We start from the raw sequence: 16,447 nt of genomic DNA, 5'->3' as shown, positions 1-16,447 counted from the left end.
CAAAAACTACTAGACCGATTTTAAAAATTCTTTCACCATTCGAAACCTACATTATCCACGAGTAACATAGGCTATATTTTATATTAATTATTAAATAAATATTTGGATTTATGAGTTGCGCACAAATGTGTGGGATAATTTCATAGGATTTGGTCGTAATAATTTAGGGTAGTAAATGGGATGCAAGAATAAAATATTTTAAGTATTCTTCCTTATTTAATAATCAAATATCTTTCTTAATAAAACTTTACATAAAACTATTTATAACTAAGCGTTCGCAATACTTATTAAATTGTATCAATAATTACAATCAAATGTTGTGCCTTTCACCATTTAACGTAGAAAACAAAATTATATATGTGTTCCTATTACATAATGCATTTTAAGTCATATCTACTAGTAATTAGTAGATCTGTAGGTTAGACATACATAACACTATTTTCTACATGTATAATTGACTTATACTTACAGTAAAGTAAGTTTTTTTCGATTTTAGCTGCAACGCATATAATATCAGCACGTTGCGCCCCCATTAAAACGCTTTAATGCTTTCTGTGCCCACCCGTAACTTTATTTTTTACAAGAACTCTGTGACCCATTTAAACTGTCAAGGATCAAAAATAAACTTTGAAACATTGTACCGACTAAAGGTCTCTGATGAAAACACTCATACCCCTTAACTATGTTCAATATATGATTGTCAAGCTGATCGATCCTAGCGCCCTCTGTGATATATCTGTACATTGATCCATTATTATTTATTACTACTATACACTAATCCCGGAACATTGTAATACTTAAAATTAACAAGGTTTATCACGAGACAATTCTTTAGTACAGAGAAAATATCTTTAATCAATATCAAGTTTACGAAAGGATCCGATCGTCCCGTATATATCATTATCCAGTTTAAGTTCTGGAGGGACGTTACAAAGTTCACTAAGTTCACGAAGGTAGTCTCGCACCTCATCGACCCGTCTTCGCCACTTCATAGCGAGAACATCGAAGGAGTCTTCGTCACCGCCCCACTCAGCTGGCAGTATTCGCGCTGGAAAGTGATCCAAGAGATCTTCTACTTTTGGATGCAAGTAATACTGGAACAGACAAAAGATAAAGATACATTTATGTCACTTAACATTGATGTAGATATACATTTAATATTATAAATTGATTTATCACTGCGGATTAGTCAAAATAAATTAGGGACCGACAAAAACCATAAATATGCATGTTCCTGTCCAAACTACTCGAAGGCTATATTAGAAAGACTATATTAGAAATAAATTATCACTTGCTAAATAGTGAAGGAAAAGATCGTGAGTCATCTCAGGTATGCAGGTTTCCTGCATACCTGAGATTAAAAAAAAAAAGAAATCTGGGAGGTATGTGAAATCTACCAATACGCATTTAGCCAGCGCGGTGGACTATGGCCTGATCCTTCTCACTCAGAGAGGAGACCCGTGCCCAGCAGTGGGACAGTAATGGGTTGATGATGATGATGATGACTCGAAGGCAAAAAAATATCATCTGGGAGCCATGTCCTCGAACGTACAACGGTAGTAAAACATTTAACGAACGTTGTAATTTTAACTAAATCTTTACTTCCCTGCGACAAGTCACAAAAGAAAACATGCCGTTTAATAGAATACATTACGATTACCTAAGTGCAATATGTTATTCAATAGTTACGTAAACAGGGAAGACAGCCAGAATATCAGAGAATCCGGAAGCAACCATTACCACCTCCTTATAAGGCATGCAAACTGGTCTATATATTTAACGTTTATTTATAATTACGAAAACAAGTTTAATATTGGGGTTGTTTGCGCATTATAATGTAGATGTTTTATAGTGTTGCCACCTTGAGAATAATATCATCTACCTACAGAAATAGTTCCGCTACTGTGGCACTGTAACAATATAATGAATTAGGTATGTGCTCCGTTAGGAGTAGGAGTAGGTTAGGAGTGGGTGTTCTGTGATTATGTGCGTATGTAGAAAATGCAAATAGACATTATATTAAACAAGTTTTGATTGTTGTGGTGCTAAATAGGAAGTGTCGTTCACTTTTTGGAACTAAACATTTATATTTTCTACTGATAACATTAGTATTTCCTACTAGAGACTTTACTACTAGCCCAGTTCCCCAGTTAGACGAACGAAAAGATTTTACCCGTTTCCTGATCTTTTCGTTGACGCATGAGCGCATGAAGTTTATGGAGGAAGCGACGAGAGCGGGCGCGCCGACCACGTGGATGCGGCGCATGCGTTGCGGGTAGGCAGTTTGCGCCAGGTGAATGCTTCGCCGCACTGCGTTCGCGCCCGCCGCGACTCTTGCCGCCAACGACGCGCGTACTTGTGACGCCTGTTTTAAGTAAAATTATATATTATACTCTATTTTTCTTTTATGTCTTTGGCGTAGGTGTAGGTACTTAGCCAGTGATAAGTATAGTAATAAATAAAAAGGATAGCATTGGGCAAAACAAAAACCAGGAATGTAGGTAATTTGATAAAAGAATCTCGACAGATGAATATATTAAGTCGATTACTTCATAGTGGACTGTAATATCCTAAAGCAAATATTTTTTATGAATACGGTAATTGACCACAGACGTTGATTGTAAAGAAGTTGCCTTAAAATAGCAATATATAATTTAATGCTGCATAGCCTTTAATTAAACTATTTTACAGTAACTTCTTTATGTAGGCGTTGAACAGGTGTGGAGAATGGTTTAATATTATAACGTCAATCAGTTTACAAATTGATGATTAACGATTAAACCGGATATAGTTTAAACGAGTAACGATAGGCGTGTTTACTTAAAGTTATACCATAATTTATAATTAAGTACCATGAATAATGATATTTGTTTTGAGCTTTTAAGATACCCAAGGAAAGATAATTGAGTTCATATACCAAGAACGATTCTACCTGTTTGACAGACTTAGATGATGATTATTATGACTTTGTTCTACATATTTCGTATAAAATAAAGACTGTAAATAACTGAAATTAACAATACGATTTTAACCTCATTTGACTTATAGAATTCCGTCATTCCGTTTCTAGTACCTCTGACTTTTAATTTATTTCTACATAATATGTCGGTTCTAGTAGCGACTAAATCGAATCATAAGCCAAAAGAAGTAGGTAAGTATTTATGTAAAGTCATAAACGAAGATGCACCGTTTCTATTAAACGTAAAGTACTTATTGACTCTATCGATTTGTTTTACTCAGAGACAACATTTTCATGTTTGACTATAACAACGTTTTCTTTGTTTGAATAATCTTTAAACTATGCTAATATTTATCAGAATACTTTCTAAATAGGTATAGAAAATACATTTTTACTGAGGTAACGTTAAACCTTTAATAATAAAGTTGTTTACTTTTAGAGTAATAGGTGTATCTAGAATTACAATATGTTTCTCGAGTATATATGAGGTACATTGTTTGAAGAGACTTATATTAAAGACAGTAAATATTTAACTATGTGCATTACGAATAGAGTCATAGTGTTATACGTAAGTTAACAAATATATTTTGATTTATTCTCACAGGATCACACCAGGTTTCATATATGTACTTACATTTTACATAGATACATATATGTTTAATTTATTCCTATACAGTGCCTTACTAGGCATACGACATAAAGTTATAGCAAGACAACCATATAGTCTAGTCTAGAGTGTTAGCATGGCAATAGTATCTGTCGTAGGGTCTTGATTTGAGATTCTTATTCGGATTCTTCTGCAACTGTTATGAAGACCACTCTTGTTTCTCCCACTGTTTGACTTATGAGGGGTTCTGTATATTTGACGTTACGTCGGGGACAAAGTCTTGCAGGTACATCTTACTAACCAGTTAAACAAGTTCCGTGGCATTTAATTCTAGATGGCACAAGGTGTACTGAGTCGTTGTCCGCGAGTCACGCTATTGTGCTAATCATTTGAAGGATATTGACTACTGTCTATGCAACTACTTACTGTGCTAACCTGCTATAAGCTAATCTAGACCAGATGTTTTATCCACCGTTTTTAAATTTTTACCAAAGTATGGAGGGTAATGTTTAAACAGCGTATCTATGATGTATGTACTTGTACGTCTCATTCTTTGGAGATCGCATTTGGAATTTTCCAAGATATTTCAATCCCAGGCAGGTACAATACCTATAGGTTCTATCACAGGATAATTACCTATGGTACTATTTAATATTAATTTTATATTCTAACCAACGCAATTTGAATTTATTAAAACGTATACATATATTAGGATACATTATTGATATTGATATACTTAATAAAATAAAATCACCGCAAGCAGACACGCCACTTCGTGTTTGACCTGTCTCTCCTTTGACGAATCTTATATACCAACTATTAACTTATATTTTTAATAAGAACACTTGCCTCCCATATGAAGACATCGCCTGCAATGAGTGTTTCATCATGCATCCGTACGTCACTGACGAGCAGGATGGCTCGTACCGCCGCCGTTACGTCAGCAGCGCTCTCGGGGTAGCCCGCGCGCACCCTGAATATCGTCACCCGGAGACCCTCGTCTGTCAGCTTCGGCAGGGTTACTATGTCCCTGTTGGTAATACGTCATTATGATACTATCCTACTCCCTAAATAAAATAAATTCTCATTTAGAGTGAGAGGGCCACAATATAGCACGCTGGTAAAGCGGAGACATAGAGTAAATCGGCTCTGTAATTATGATCGCCGTTGGCAACATTCGAATATTACGCACCTAACCTGATTTTCATATTGCTACTTTACTTATGAGATGAGTACTTTAAATGGAAGAGAATTATCTTATTTTTTATTGTGTACTTAATAATGATTACATTACCATATAGGCAAAGAAAATTGCGCCCTTGGCATCCTAGCTACGATACTGTAATCCTTATTAAATATTATTTTTTTATAATATTATTAGATTTCTAAGTGTTCCTTCTCTTCTATTATCTACAGTTATTAGTAGAATAAGAAAATACCAAAATCAGGGCCGGATTTGGGGCAACAAAGGAGTGGAGGCCCCCTGGCCCCAAATTATTTTCCGAATAAAATGAACATTTTTTTCAGTTGAGTTTTTCAATAAATATTTTATTGTGAAACGCAGGTAGGTTCAAAGTACTGTAGATAAAGGTAAAACAGCGAAAAAAAATATCAAAGGAAAATATATTTTGTTTTACTAGTGTTTACTAGTCGGAATTAAAAAAAATCCGACGTCTCTATTGTGGGGGCCACTCCTTTGTGGAGGCCCCGGGGCTGTCGCCCCGGTTGCCCTCCCTTAAATCCGGCCCTGACCAAAATTCTACCGCACAAAAAATATTTGTTAATATGGCTGCCAAAATCTATGACGCCGATTCCGTCAGCGAATCGCGTAAGCGGATAAAGGTCTTATACCTTTACTGACTAAATATTTTAGCAAATACATCCACACTCCTATAACAATACGTAACGTCGTTTCGCTATTATAATAATAGAAAGTAATATGTACTAAGTATTAATGAAAGAAACTGATGACTACTAGAATATATTGCAATATCCTTCATCATTATCAACGACCATTATAAGTATCAGGTACCGATGTTTTCGACTCGCAATAATGATGTATTTTTTGTATAGTTACTTATAAAAGTAACGCTACAAGAAGTATGTCTGGATAGAAGATACCCTGAAGCTGATTAAACCAGATAATAATTTATTCCAATCTCTACGTCACATACGCACTTAATTCATACATTTCCTTACATGAATTTGCATACGTCGTTGAGCGGCGGTTCACTGAGCGATCGGTGGCTGTACAAGTCCTTGTACCTCGAGTGTGCGTAACAAAACGTCTCCAACTTGTTCCGGGCTCTCTCGAAGTTCATTCGACAGCCGCGAACGAATTGCTCTAACAGTTTTGTATCTGTAAATAATATAAATTTAGCAATAATATTTAGTACATCAATGGTACTAAAGCATAGTTTTAATTTTATTTATCTACGAAAATATTTAAGTACCTACTTAATACACAATCCATAAAGTACAAGCATTAGGGACGTACGCACGTGATTGTAGGTACCTAGTTACCTACCTATAGGCAAGTAGACCACATCCATAGATCCACATTAATTTTACATACAATTTATAATTTCTATGTGTTCTTCATTTTTTTTAATATAATATACTAAATTAACATAAGTATTATAACTAAATAACAAGAAATTATTAAAGCTAAAATATATACAAAAAAAAATCTAATTAACAATATATACATACAATCAAGAGTAAAAAATATATTTAGTGGAAAATTAACAATATTATTTAGGCATATTCTTGTTTTTACGCAAGATACATATTTATTAGTACAACGATTTGAGATACAGAATAATTTAACAATAACACGGAAATCTACGTACCGTAAATGTCTATAAAAAGATTTTATTAGATGTAAGTATTCACATTAGAATATTCCACATAATGTACCCTGTACCAAGCAACTTGTGGATACAATTTAGTTTACTTTACTTATGTAAATATAATAACAAAGTTATAAACACTTTTTAATGATACTAATCGTAACAAAACATAAATAACTCACATAATAAAATTATTCCATAAAAACCTGTTAGGTACACTACCTGTTTTTACTAGTACATAAAATGGTTTGTTGTAGGTCAAACAACTTGCTCACTATAGTAATAACGGGCCTATAGCAAATATACTTATAATGTATTTATATCACGGCGTGCGTAAATGGACGTTTTACGCACGCTTCGCGTGCGCAAAACCCCCATTTCCGACCCCGTAATATAAAATTTTATACAACACGCGGACGAAAAATGTTTTTCTGACTCGTGTGATTGCAGTCCTCGCCTGCGGCTCGGCCTGCAAACTCACACTTGTCAGAAAAAAATTTTTCGTCCTCGTATTGTAATGTACTATTGTAACTTAACATGTACAAAATAATTCAACTACGTGATTCTTTTACTCACATTCGTAAGCGATTAGAATGATAGCAGTGCTCTTTTTCGAATTTAAGCTATCCACCTACTACTAAGTTCCTACGTCGAAATATAGTTTTCTAAAACTACAATGGGTAGACGAATGCAAGTTAACCAGCTCTCTACGGATGGTACTTTGAAAAGGACCGTAGCTGTTGATAAATAATTACAAGGCATTTGATTAAAATCCTTGGTCGTTTTAATTAATTTCCCTTTGTAGACAAGTGCTCCCTACTTAGTCTTCTTTTATTTATTTTTACTTAAACATATTAATTATACAATATACTTTGAAATATATATGTAGCAAGATATAGAACATTAATATGATTTTAACTGTTCCATATTAAGTATATAAAATAGAAATATTTGCCATCAAGGTGCATAAACCTTTTAGGTTTCCGCTACTAATCTATGGCTTCCGCAATGATGCGTCCAAAAGGGACAAACTGGTCAAGGATTAACGCATTTTGCATAAATTGCAGTCAAAGACTGTCTGTAATTTAAGTGTGGGATTTGCGTACTATACTGATATCATACAGGTAATCCTTTGTTATAATAGGGGCTTTTGTTAACTATGTAGGACCACATGAAGGTCGTCCATTCGCTTGTGAAGTTAGGTACAGGGTATCTTCACCTACGCACCATACTTATTTGTGAAAAAAACTAGCAACTGAGAGAATTGCTAGGGTAAACCAGAGGGATCCTTGAAGCTCTAATATTCCATGCCATGCTTTTGGGCACCGTATGACGACCATGTTCACATTATGTATGATCCTACTACTACAATGATCTTCCGTATGTTTTGGTATATAGAGGTGATATTTTGAAATGTGCATGGATGGTCATTGGCTTAATCTAAAACTATAGGGAGCAGCAAAAATGCTTAAAGATGTTCAAAAACATATAAATCTGCATAATTAGATGTAAAATAATTGATTACCTTATTCACATCCTGTGATATCAAACTTTAGGGAGTAATGATAGATGACAAACGAAAGAGTCCTTTTGATGACAAAATAGAGGCTAATTTTAAAAAAAAAATGCAAAATGCAAAATGCTTTTTTCTTCAATTTGAAGAATTGTTCAGTTAAGACACAGAATTTTCAAATTAGTATGTCATAAAGCTTTGGTTTGGTTTGTTTCATAAAGGTTCATGAACCTCATACTAATGTGAGAAGTTTCATAAATCCTGTATACCAACTTAATATATATTTACTTGATTAGATCCTTAAAGGAAAGAAAACAATTGATTTTTTAATGATTATAATATGAGACCAAAACAATATTATGTAATTACTTATTATACCAACGTGTTACGTAATAGCTCGGTAAACCGTAATTTAATTAGAATTGGAAAGAGCTCAAAGATTGCATGTAAAGAATACAAATTAAATTTAACGCTGAATTGTTTGAATGCACAAATACGTTCATCTATGTAACGTAGTTTGAGACACTTGTAGAATGAGAATTACGGTAAATATATTCTCTTCTATGACTCTTGTGATGAAATTTTGTGACCCTGCTCTACTTTATTTTACTTACTTTTATGTTTTCAATAAACAAAATGAAGACCAACTGAGCCCTAATGTACCTAATTATTAGGTTTATTAGGTAATAAACCTAACAATTAGGTACAATTAGGTACCTACCTATTTTATTTAAAACCTATTTAGGTATAATAATATTTTATTTGTAGAACTTTGCTGAGAAAAATAAGCGTAGTGCAAATACATAGGTACAAACTTCCATTATTAAATGACTTAAGACCACATAATCTTTGGCATATGAGGCATTATGTATTTTTGCCATAGTAATTTGACAACATTTTTTTAATATTTTCTGGTCAACGAATATCAGGGTCGTGCTATGCATATTAAATATAGACATGTCTGATACGTAAATCGTTATATTTCCTAGTTATAAAAATGCCTACGTGCATATATTAAAACCAGTCTATAATAGGAAGATAGCGTTTATCACGTTATCAATAAATTTATTTTCTTATACATAAAATAATATTATTTGTATTTAAAGCGACCCCAGTCAAAATTGATTTGCTATGGCAATATGAACGCCGAAACGGTGTTTTATAAGTAGGTTTCAAAATTTTAGCGGCGATAAAAAAATAATACATCACAAGAATATATATACCAGCGACCGAAAGCCAGCGAAATTATGTTCTACTAGTAAATACTTTTACAAAAAGATCAAAAAGTAAAAGTTTGTCTCTATCGACTTCCGACATAATTCATTTCCATATTATATTAAGCCTATTTTATCCTACTACCGAAGCAAAGAGGAAGGTTATCACTTATCATACAAACGAGTACTTGTCGTAATTTAACAAATGAGATATTATTGGAAAAGGCTTGACTTTTTAGAGAACGCAAAGTCATGAACTAAAAATTTAGGTGCCGCATTTTATATCAAAAGAAAGGACTTAATTAGCACAATTCAAAAATATTATATTGACAGCTATGGCTACAAAATAATTGAAAAATATATAAGTAAGTTTAAAAAGTAGAACTCGATTGTTTGCGTAACAAAGAGCTCTAAAAAGTATGAAACAAGAAAATATTCTTAGTGATATGTACCTACCTAATACCTATGCACCGAAGTTCCAACTTTCACCTATCCTATTTCTGCTATTAAGAAAAGATTAAAAAAAACTACTAATTAATTAAGATTCTACAAAGTATATTTTATTGGGGAACGTCTGAATAAATATAAATAAATTGCAAATGTCAATGTTAAACAGTAGGTATGTAAGAAGACGATATAGATACGTATTGTAGGAGAAATAGGTACAGTATGTATCCGTCACGGTAATTTTGCCCCAAGTGCTACATGACGCGAATTGAATGGGTAAACAAATATTAATGGAATATTATTTCTACGATCAATGGTAGATACACGAGTTATATAATATACAATAATATCGCTAATTCCGTGTTTCACATAGATACTTGACGTCACATCCTATTGCTATTATGAAGATAAACATAATTATATTATAACCTAACATTACCTATGTTATTTATGTAATTATTTATTTTGCATTTAATAAGTTGCCGACATAAAGACAGGTAAGCACGAATGAATGAAATATCCAGAAGCAAGTACCTATTACTACTAGTATTGTATGATATACCTTTATAATCATACTGTGCTCTTGTTGCCTTTTTTTTGTGTACGAGGGGGAAACCTTCAAAAGGTACCTTATGCCGTGGGAGCGACACGGGGTTATGTGGGATTCTTACCGCACTAAAACCCCCCCGGTGGCCGTCCTCTGCGCTGCGTAGAGGGCTCCGGGATCTCCAAAGGAACGCAACCGGAGTCCTCTTAGCGCGTTGCCCCGTCGGGCTCCGCCCAGGTGAGCTTGACGCTCGCCACACCATCTGGTGTATACGACGGTATGACGACCACACATACCGTCGTCTTTTCCGGGGCGCTGGCCGGGCGGTTCGAGCTCCCACTCTTGCCGCCCGCAACCCCGGAAGCCCCCTTTTAGACGCCTCTTACGACAGGCAGGGGATACCGTAGCCCTATTCTAGTCCCGGAACTACAGGAACAAGGTGTGTAGTATACCTACTTAATGTTATTTACTTACGCAAGTTATTTTTTCTTAATGACCGTAGTAAATTAGCGACAAATAAGTTTTAAATATTTATTTCACTGTAATCTGTCGTATCCAAATGCTGATCACGGTATCACTGTATTAAAATAAAAAAAAAATATGCTGTACTATTTTTGGAGTTTACTCCTTAAGAAACGATTTGAGTTATAAGGCCCGGTACGGAAATTTTATGAGGAGTAAAATCAAGTGTAACACGAAAAGTTGAGGCGTTACGTAGAAAGAGACAAACATATATATCCACACTTTACGGTACATTTCGTTTCGGACATGTATACATGTCGCTGGGCGGCAACGTACCATTACAATCCCTCCTTTTTATTACAATCATCATATCCTCTCAAAAAGGAAGTAGCGTTTTTAACCAAAATATGAATCAAGAGTGCTTTTATTAATTTAAAATACAGTAAGTTCAAATCCCATATGAAATTAATTATTACAATAAAAATAATTAGCAATATATAAAACATTAAAACGTCATTAACTATTTTCTATTCGATATATATCATAATTATCGTTCAAGGAGTAAACTCCAATCGTGCGTCGTAGCTGACACACACACACTTTTTTATTATTATTTTTACTACCAATTTGCAGTTCTAGAATAGATGTAGAGTGTACAATGTAGGTACTTAGTATGAAAATTTAAGTACTTGTAAAAAATTAGTACTTTGTAGTGGTTAACTATTACGATCCAATAGATCCGTTATCTATTTAATCACTTTAACCACTACAAAGTACTAAATATAAAACCTTAATAAAAATAAAAACTTAACAAAAGAGACAGATAAATAAGAAAAGGTTTCTTGTATGGGTCCTGTTACTTATTATTATTATTTTTTTTAATTTCAATATTTGTTGTTATTGGGGCCACAGTAATATACGCTTTAAAAAATTAAGTGACTGTCTATTACAGTCCAGTGTATCCACTGGGCGAACATTAATGTTTGTTGAACAAATGAAGATAATAGATAATACACGATATCGATACTAAGGGATTGATAAGGCCTCCGTCCGATTTAATCGACTATTTGACGACCTATTATTTCAGACGAATGTCAAGAAAGTTTAAGTAAAGTAAAGTTGTCCATAAGTTTAAGCCATAACCTTTCAAAGATTGTCCATTTCTAACTTAAACAATCTTAAACATTCTTCTGAGCTATGCTTTTTATTGTGTAAAGTAAGTTGATGTATGAAAACATAAAGTGATGACCTTGACTTCATGTAAAAGACGCCAGACATGGGTCATCAACCGTTTTTAAAAATACCCATAAATTAACAACCATTACATACCTACTTAGATTAATACAAACTTTAGCCGCCCAGCTACGTAAATAACTTTTACATCCTACTAATGTGCTAATGGATCTATTTCTATAGTTAATTTGCACAATTTACCAGTATTTTACCAGTAATTGAAGAAACATTTTCTAAACAGTATTCATCTTTATATTTATATACATTTAATATCGCCATTTAAGCCAGAAAATTAAATTTGGATCTCAAGGATAATAATCAGAAAAAGAAACAGAATTTTAAGTATCGAGCGGAATTTATTTTTGGAGATGTAGTAAATAGCTACGAAGCTGACAAAAAAGCAAAACGTTATAAAAATATATTTATGTAGCTTCATACATAAAAATAGTTGCGTGACTGTTGATAAAATTTGCCATTTACCTACCTATTTTTATTAAACGTATTTTAGATTACTAGATTATAGAAATTACTAAGCTTAATTACTAAAAACATAAAATATTCTTACGGCTAAGTACATTGAAAACATACAAAAAGTGTTTGCTTAATCAATGCATACATACACACAACAACTCATTAGATCAATATGTTTACTTATACCAAAATAGGAAAATACATACTGAACTCCTAGTATAATGGACAAATATGTTATAAAACACGTAGGTGTTTAGTGTCACTTTTAATTACTTGTTAAAAATATTCATTTTTCTATACATTGTAATAAAATATAAATACTATCGTGCTCCAAGCATGGATATTTTCTTGGAATTAGAAATACGTAGCTTTATAATATAGTCTATTACGAGTAAATTCGTACGAGGAGTCCAGCCAATTATAACAAAAAAATATGTAAATCTCTCTGACTTATACTGGTCACGGTTTCGTCCAACGAAGCATGCAATATTTAATTTGTAATTAATTTTTAATTAAGTTCAACATGTCCTTGAATATAGATTTATTACTTTTTGACTAAGAATGAAACCTAGACTTGCATAGTGGAGTGACGATATTCATAACTGTAGCATTTAGGCTACATAGGTCTGTGATTTAGGCAAACAATTCGATTAACTATTACTACTACCTAGCAAAACTATACTATTTAAACCTAGCAGTCTATGCGACTAGGTACGAGTATTGTTCTCTTGCATAATTTAATTATTTTTATAGAAAGTTTGCGTACCGATTGCTTCAGGCTGTGGTAAGTAAGGGTTGGCAGCACACATGCTGCGCAGGTCCCGCACACCTCTCTCTAAGTCCCCTGGCCCTTCACCCAGCTCCTGCTTGATCATCTCCGCAAGTTTCAGCGAAGGTCCCTCGAGCAACGCCATTTCTATGTCACTTCACTACCAAACGCGGTCAGTAATGTTCACACACAACACGAAACTGTAACGTAGCTGACTCCAGCTGAGTAAGGACAAAACTGCTCGAACAATCTTGTCAATCTCTTTTATAAACAGCAACGGTCGATACAAATTTGCATTAGGTTACTTCCACACTGACCCCGCCGTCAGTAAGACGTCCTGCAAAATTCCTAGTGATAGTACACCTCTCTAAGTAAATACTATTCCTATTTCAAGGTTCCATTATTAAAAATATAGTATGTATTTTTAATTCATTATAAATCAAATAAATTTAATGTTTGATTTGAATCATACGCTTACGTAAATAGCGTAACCTCATCTTAAATACTATCGGTTAATCGATATAACATACGCAATGTTGGAATTTATTGGTGTACCTATATAGTCTTTACGGAAGATTGAATTTTATTTTTAAAATAGTCGATAAACATGAAAACAGGCTTCTTTATGTAAATGAACCTGTGTTATTCTATTTCTCATACTTAATTCTTCGTAAAAGTACCTGATAGATTGATTATATTATATAATATAAACTTTTAACCCTTTCTTTAGTTAGTGGGTTAGTCCGATAATTTTATTTATATCCGTTTACGTTTCATCCTATGATTCCTATACGTTGCATCCTATTGATTCCTAGACTCTTCAGAGTGCGGCTAACACTGAACTTAACCCTCAAATGCATTAACAAACAGACGTGCTAACGTGCCACAAGGGTGACGCGCTACAGGTTTACTACAGACGCTACAATTTTGGAAATATAGTATTTCCAATCTAGTTTTTGCGAAATTTCACAAAAAAAAGTTAAATTGTATTAAAGCCAGATGAAAAGCTAATTTATAAATAATACGTGTATGTAGGTAAATAACAATATTTAACTAAGTTTATTTGTAAAATATAGAATACAGTTTTAAATACAATTAAACACTATTTGTAACCTAACAATAATAACAAGCGTTTTTCTTAATTTCAGTTATGTTCATTTTACAAAATCTGGCTGTATCTTTATGGTATAAGTTCACCGTCGATCTGTATTCTTAAATCTGTATTTTTGTTCTATATCTCAAGTACGTAATTTAATTGGAAAAGGCCTAAGTAAATATACATAAGTACTCTTATAACCTATGTGTGATGAATGCATTTATTCAATATTGTCACGGTCGTTTCGATATTCTTCCGATTGCCCTACTTAAGGTATGTTCGAAACATGCTGCTCGTATTTGTTATTATTTTGATGACTATATGAGGTTGTGCACAAAAATGTCGACTCCGAATAAAATTAATATGTTTCATTACCTCACATTTAAGGTCATATTATAACAGTAGGTACATTACTATGTGCAGTGTACATTACATACACTGAAGATGTATATTAGATTCTTATAAAGATTAGATATATTTTGTTTTTAGTACGGTCACAGTTTTTGTTACAAGTCGAGCAGAGATATTGCAAAAAGGGTTTAATACCTATACCAAAATAGACACACACAGACTTCATTGTAATATGGTGTTGCATAAATAAGTAAAATAATAAAAAATATTAATATATAATTATATAATTTATATATTATGGACACAGTTTTTGATTTCCTAATATTGAGGTACTTATATAGGTACCTTACTTGCTCTCAACAAGAGACGTCGCAAACGTGCAATTCTTTTTTTTTGTATCGACGGCGCTTATATTGAACACTCTGTTTACTAGTGTTTAGTGTTTACGCCGCTACCCAAAGAAATATATTTAGAACTATGTACCAAACCAAAATTTATTTCAACTATTTTTTACTTTGAAGTGACATAGACGTCGGTTGTATGTTTTGTTTTTTTTTTGTTGTCCATATTTTAAAAAGAAATTAAAGTAAGTCTATGTAAGTGGATATTGTAGTGGTTGTAAGTAGATACATACATACCTTCTTTATTTTCTTAGTACCTTATGTACGTTTTTTTTTTTGTTTACGAGGGGGAAACCTTCAAAAGGTACCCGGTGTTGTGGGAGCGACGTAGGGTTATTTGGGATTCTTACCGCACTAAAACCCCCCCGGTGAAGACCTTGGCGCTGCGTAGAGCGCTCCGGGATCTCCAAAGGAACGCAACCGGAGCCCTCTTAGCGCGTCGTCCCGTCGGGCTCCGGCCAGGTGAGCTTGGCGCTCACCACACTCACATACTCACATACCGCCGTCCTTCCCGGGGCCGCTGGCCGGGCGGTTCGAGCTCCCACTCTTGCCACCCGCAACCCCGGAAGCCCCCTTTTAGTCGCCTCTTACGACAAAAATTTAAATAAACAGATTGATTCTTATAGCCATGTTACCTAAATCGTATAAAGTATAATATTTTATATCAAACATGGCTTCTGCTTGCGTTTTTTCACTTAGCGTCTTTAGTGTACCTATCTATTTGGTAATATTTGTTTAAGACGTTCTCTGTAGAAAAAATGATGATTTAACCATTTGCCACCTAGATATTAATAGATGTATCTATAGATATAGCTACCAAACCAGAGTCAGCACTACCATAGTACCAACGAGAGGCCCTACGAACAACGTTTCTGTAATTTTTCAATTACTTAAGTACTTATTTCTTTATTTTTTGATATGTTGTTTTATGTTATGTTAGATAAGTAATCTTCAATATTATATTTCAACATTTTCTGTATCTTAACGCATGGCTAGATTGACTAGATTCACACTCTTTTAGAGGCAAAAAAGGTTTCTAATTCGAAACTAAACAACAAAACTAGTCTTGGGATGGAATGGATCTACTTATAAAATATTATCATATATGTAGGCCAAACTTGCCGGATTTTCCTGGTTTTGGAAATAGAACTTATATATTATGTATTTAAAGTAGGTATTTGTAACTTGTTTAATGGCTATTAGACATTATTTTGATAATAATATTTGTGTTAAAGACTCTCTTAGTCTCTTCATGTTAGCCAATATAGTTTTTTGGTGAGAAAGGATTTTTGTATATAATATTTTTAATTGTGCCCTTTTATAATTGTGCCGGTGTATATTAAATGCCGGGTATATTAAATATATGCTTATTTAAATGCCTAGCTGTTGAGCTACTGTTGAATACAACCAAGGAGGTGTATTTTATAACTTAATATCGTTCGTCTACATCGTCATATAGTCGACACAGGTAATTTATGAGTTTTGAGACACTATGTTTATTTAATATATCTAAAATATACTCATA

General features: G+C 33.5%; 1 protein-coding gene across 1 annotated transcript; it reads right to left on the bottom strand.

Annotated features, from left to right (window-relative positions):
• Positions 1–196: 196 nt before the first annotated feature.
• On the bottom strand, positions 197–13,419 carry LOC140746265 (alpha-tocopherol transfer protein-like). The gene is made up of 5 exons (XM_073078342.1): positions 13,072–13,419; positions 5,766–5,925; positions 4,416–4,596; positions 2,174–2,365; positions 197–1,094 (listed from the first exon to the last, which is right to left on the bottom strand). The coding sequence occupies exons 1-5, from the start codon at positions 13,217–13,219 to the stop codon at positions 852–854; spliced, it is 924 nt and encodes a 307-aa protein (XP_072934443.1). The 5' UTR covers positions 13,220–13,419; the 3' UTR covers positions 197–851.
• Between the last annotated feature and the right edge of the window lie 3,028 nt (positions 13,420–16,447).

The sequence above is a fragment of the Epargyreus clarus genome, unplaced genomic scaffold, assembly GCF_041222505.1.
Source record: "Epargyreus clarus isolate Ecla_fem2 unplaced genomic scaffold, WU_Ecla_fem_2.2 ptg000012l, whole genome shotgun sequence".
Classification (NCBI taxonomy): Eukaryota; Metazoa; Arthropoda; class Insecta; order Lepidoptera; family Hesperiidae; genus Epargyreus; species Epargyreus clarus.
The sequence above is the reverse complement of the archived record's forward strand: the minus strand, read 5'-3'. Positions and strand labels throughout refer to the sequence as shown.

What these genes read in the sequence shown, in the direction of transcription:
- LOC140746265 (XM_073078342.1), bottom strand. Translation starts at nt 13,219, where the DNA reads ATGGCGTTGCTCGAGGGACCTTCGCTGAAACTTGCGGAGATGATCAAG. An exon ending in GCGATGTCTTCATATGGGAG is followed by an intron (nt 2,366 to 4,415) that starts GCAAGTGTTCTT and finishes TACTTAAAACAG; the next exon opens with GCGTCACAAGTACGCGCGTC. An exon ending in ACGAAAAGATCAGGAAACGG is followed by an intron (nt 1,095 to 2,173) that starts GTAAAATCTTTT and finishes TGTCTGTTCCAG; the next exon opens with TATTACTTGCATCCAAAAGT.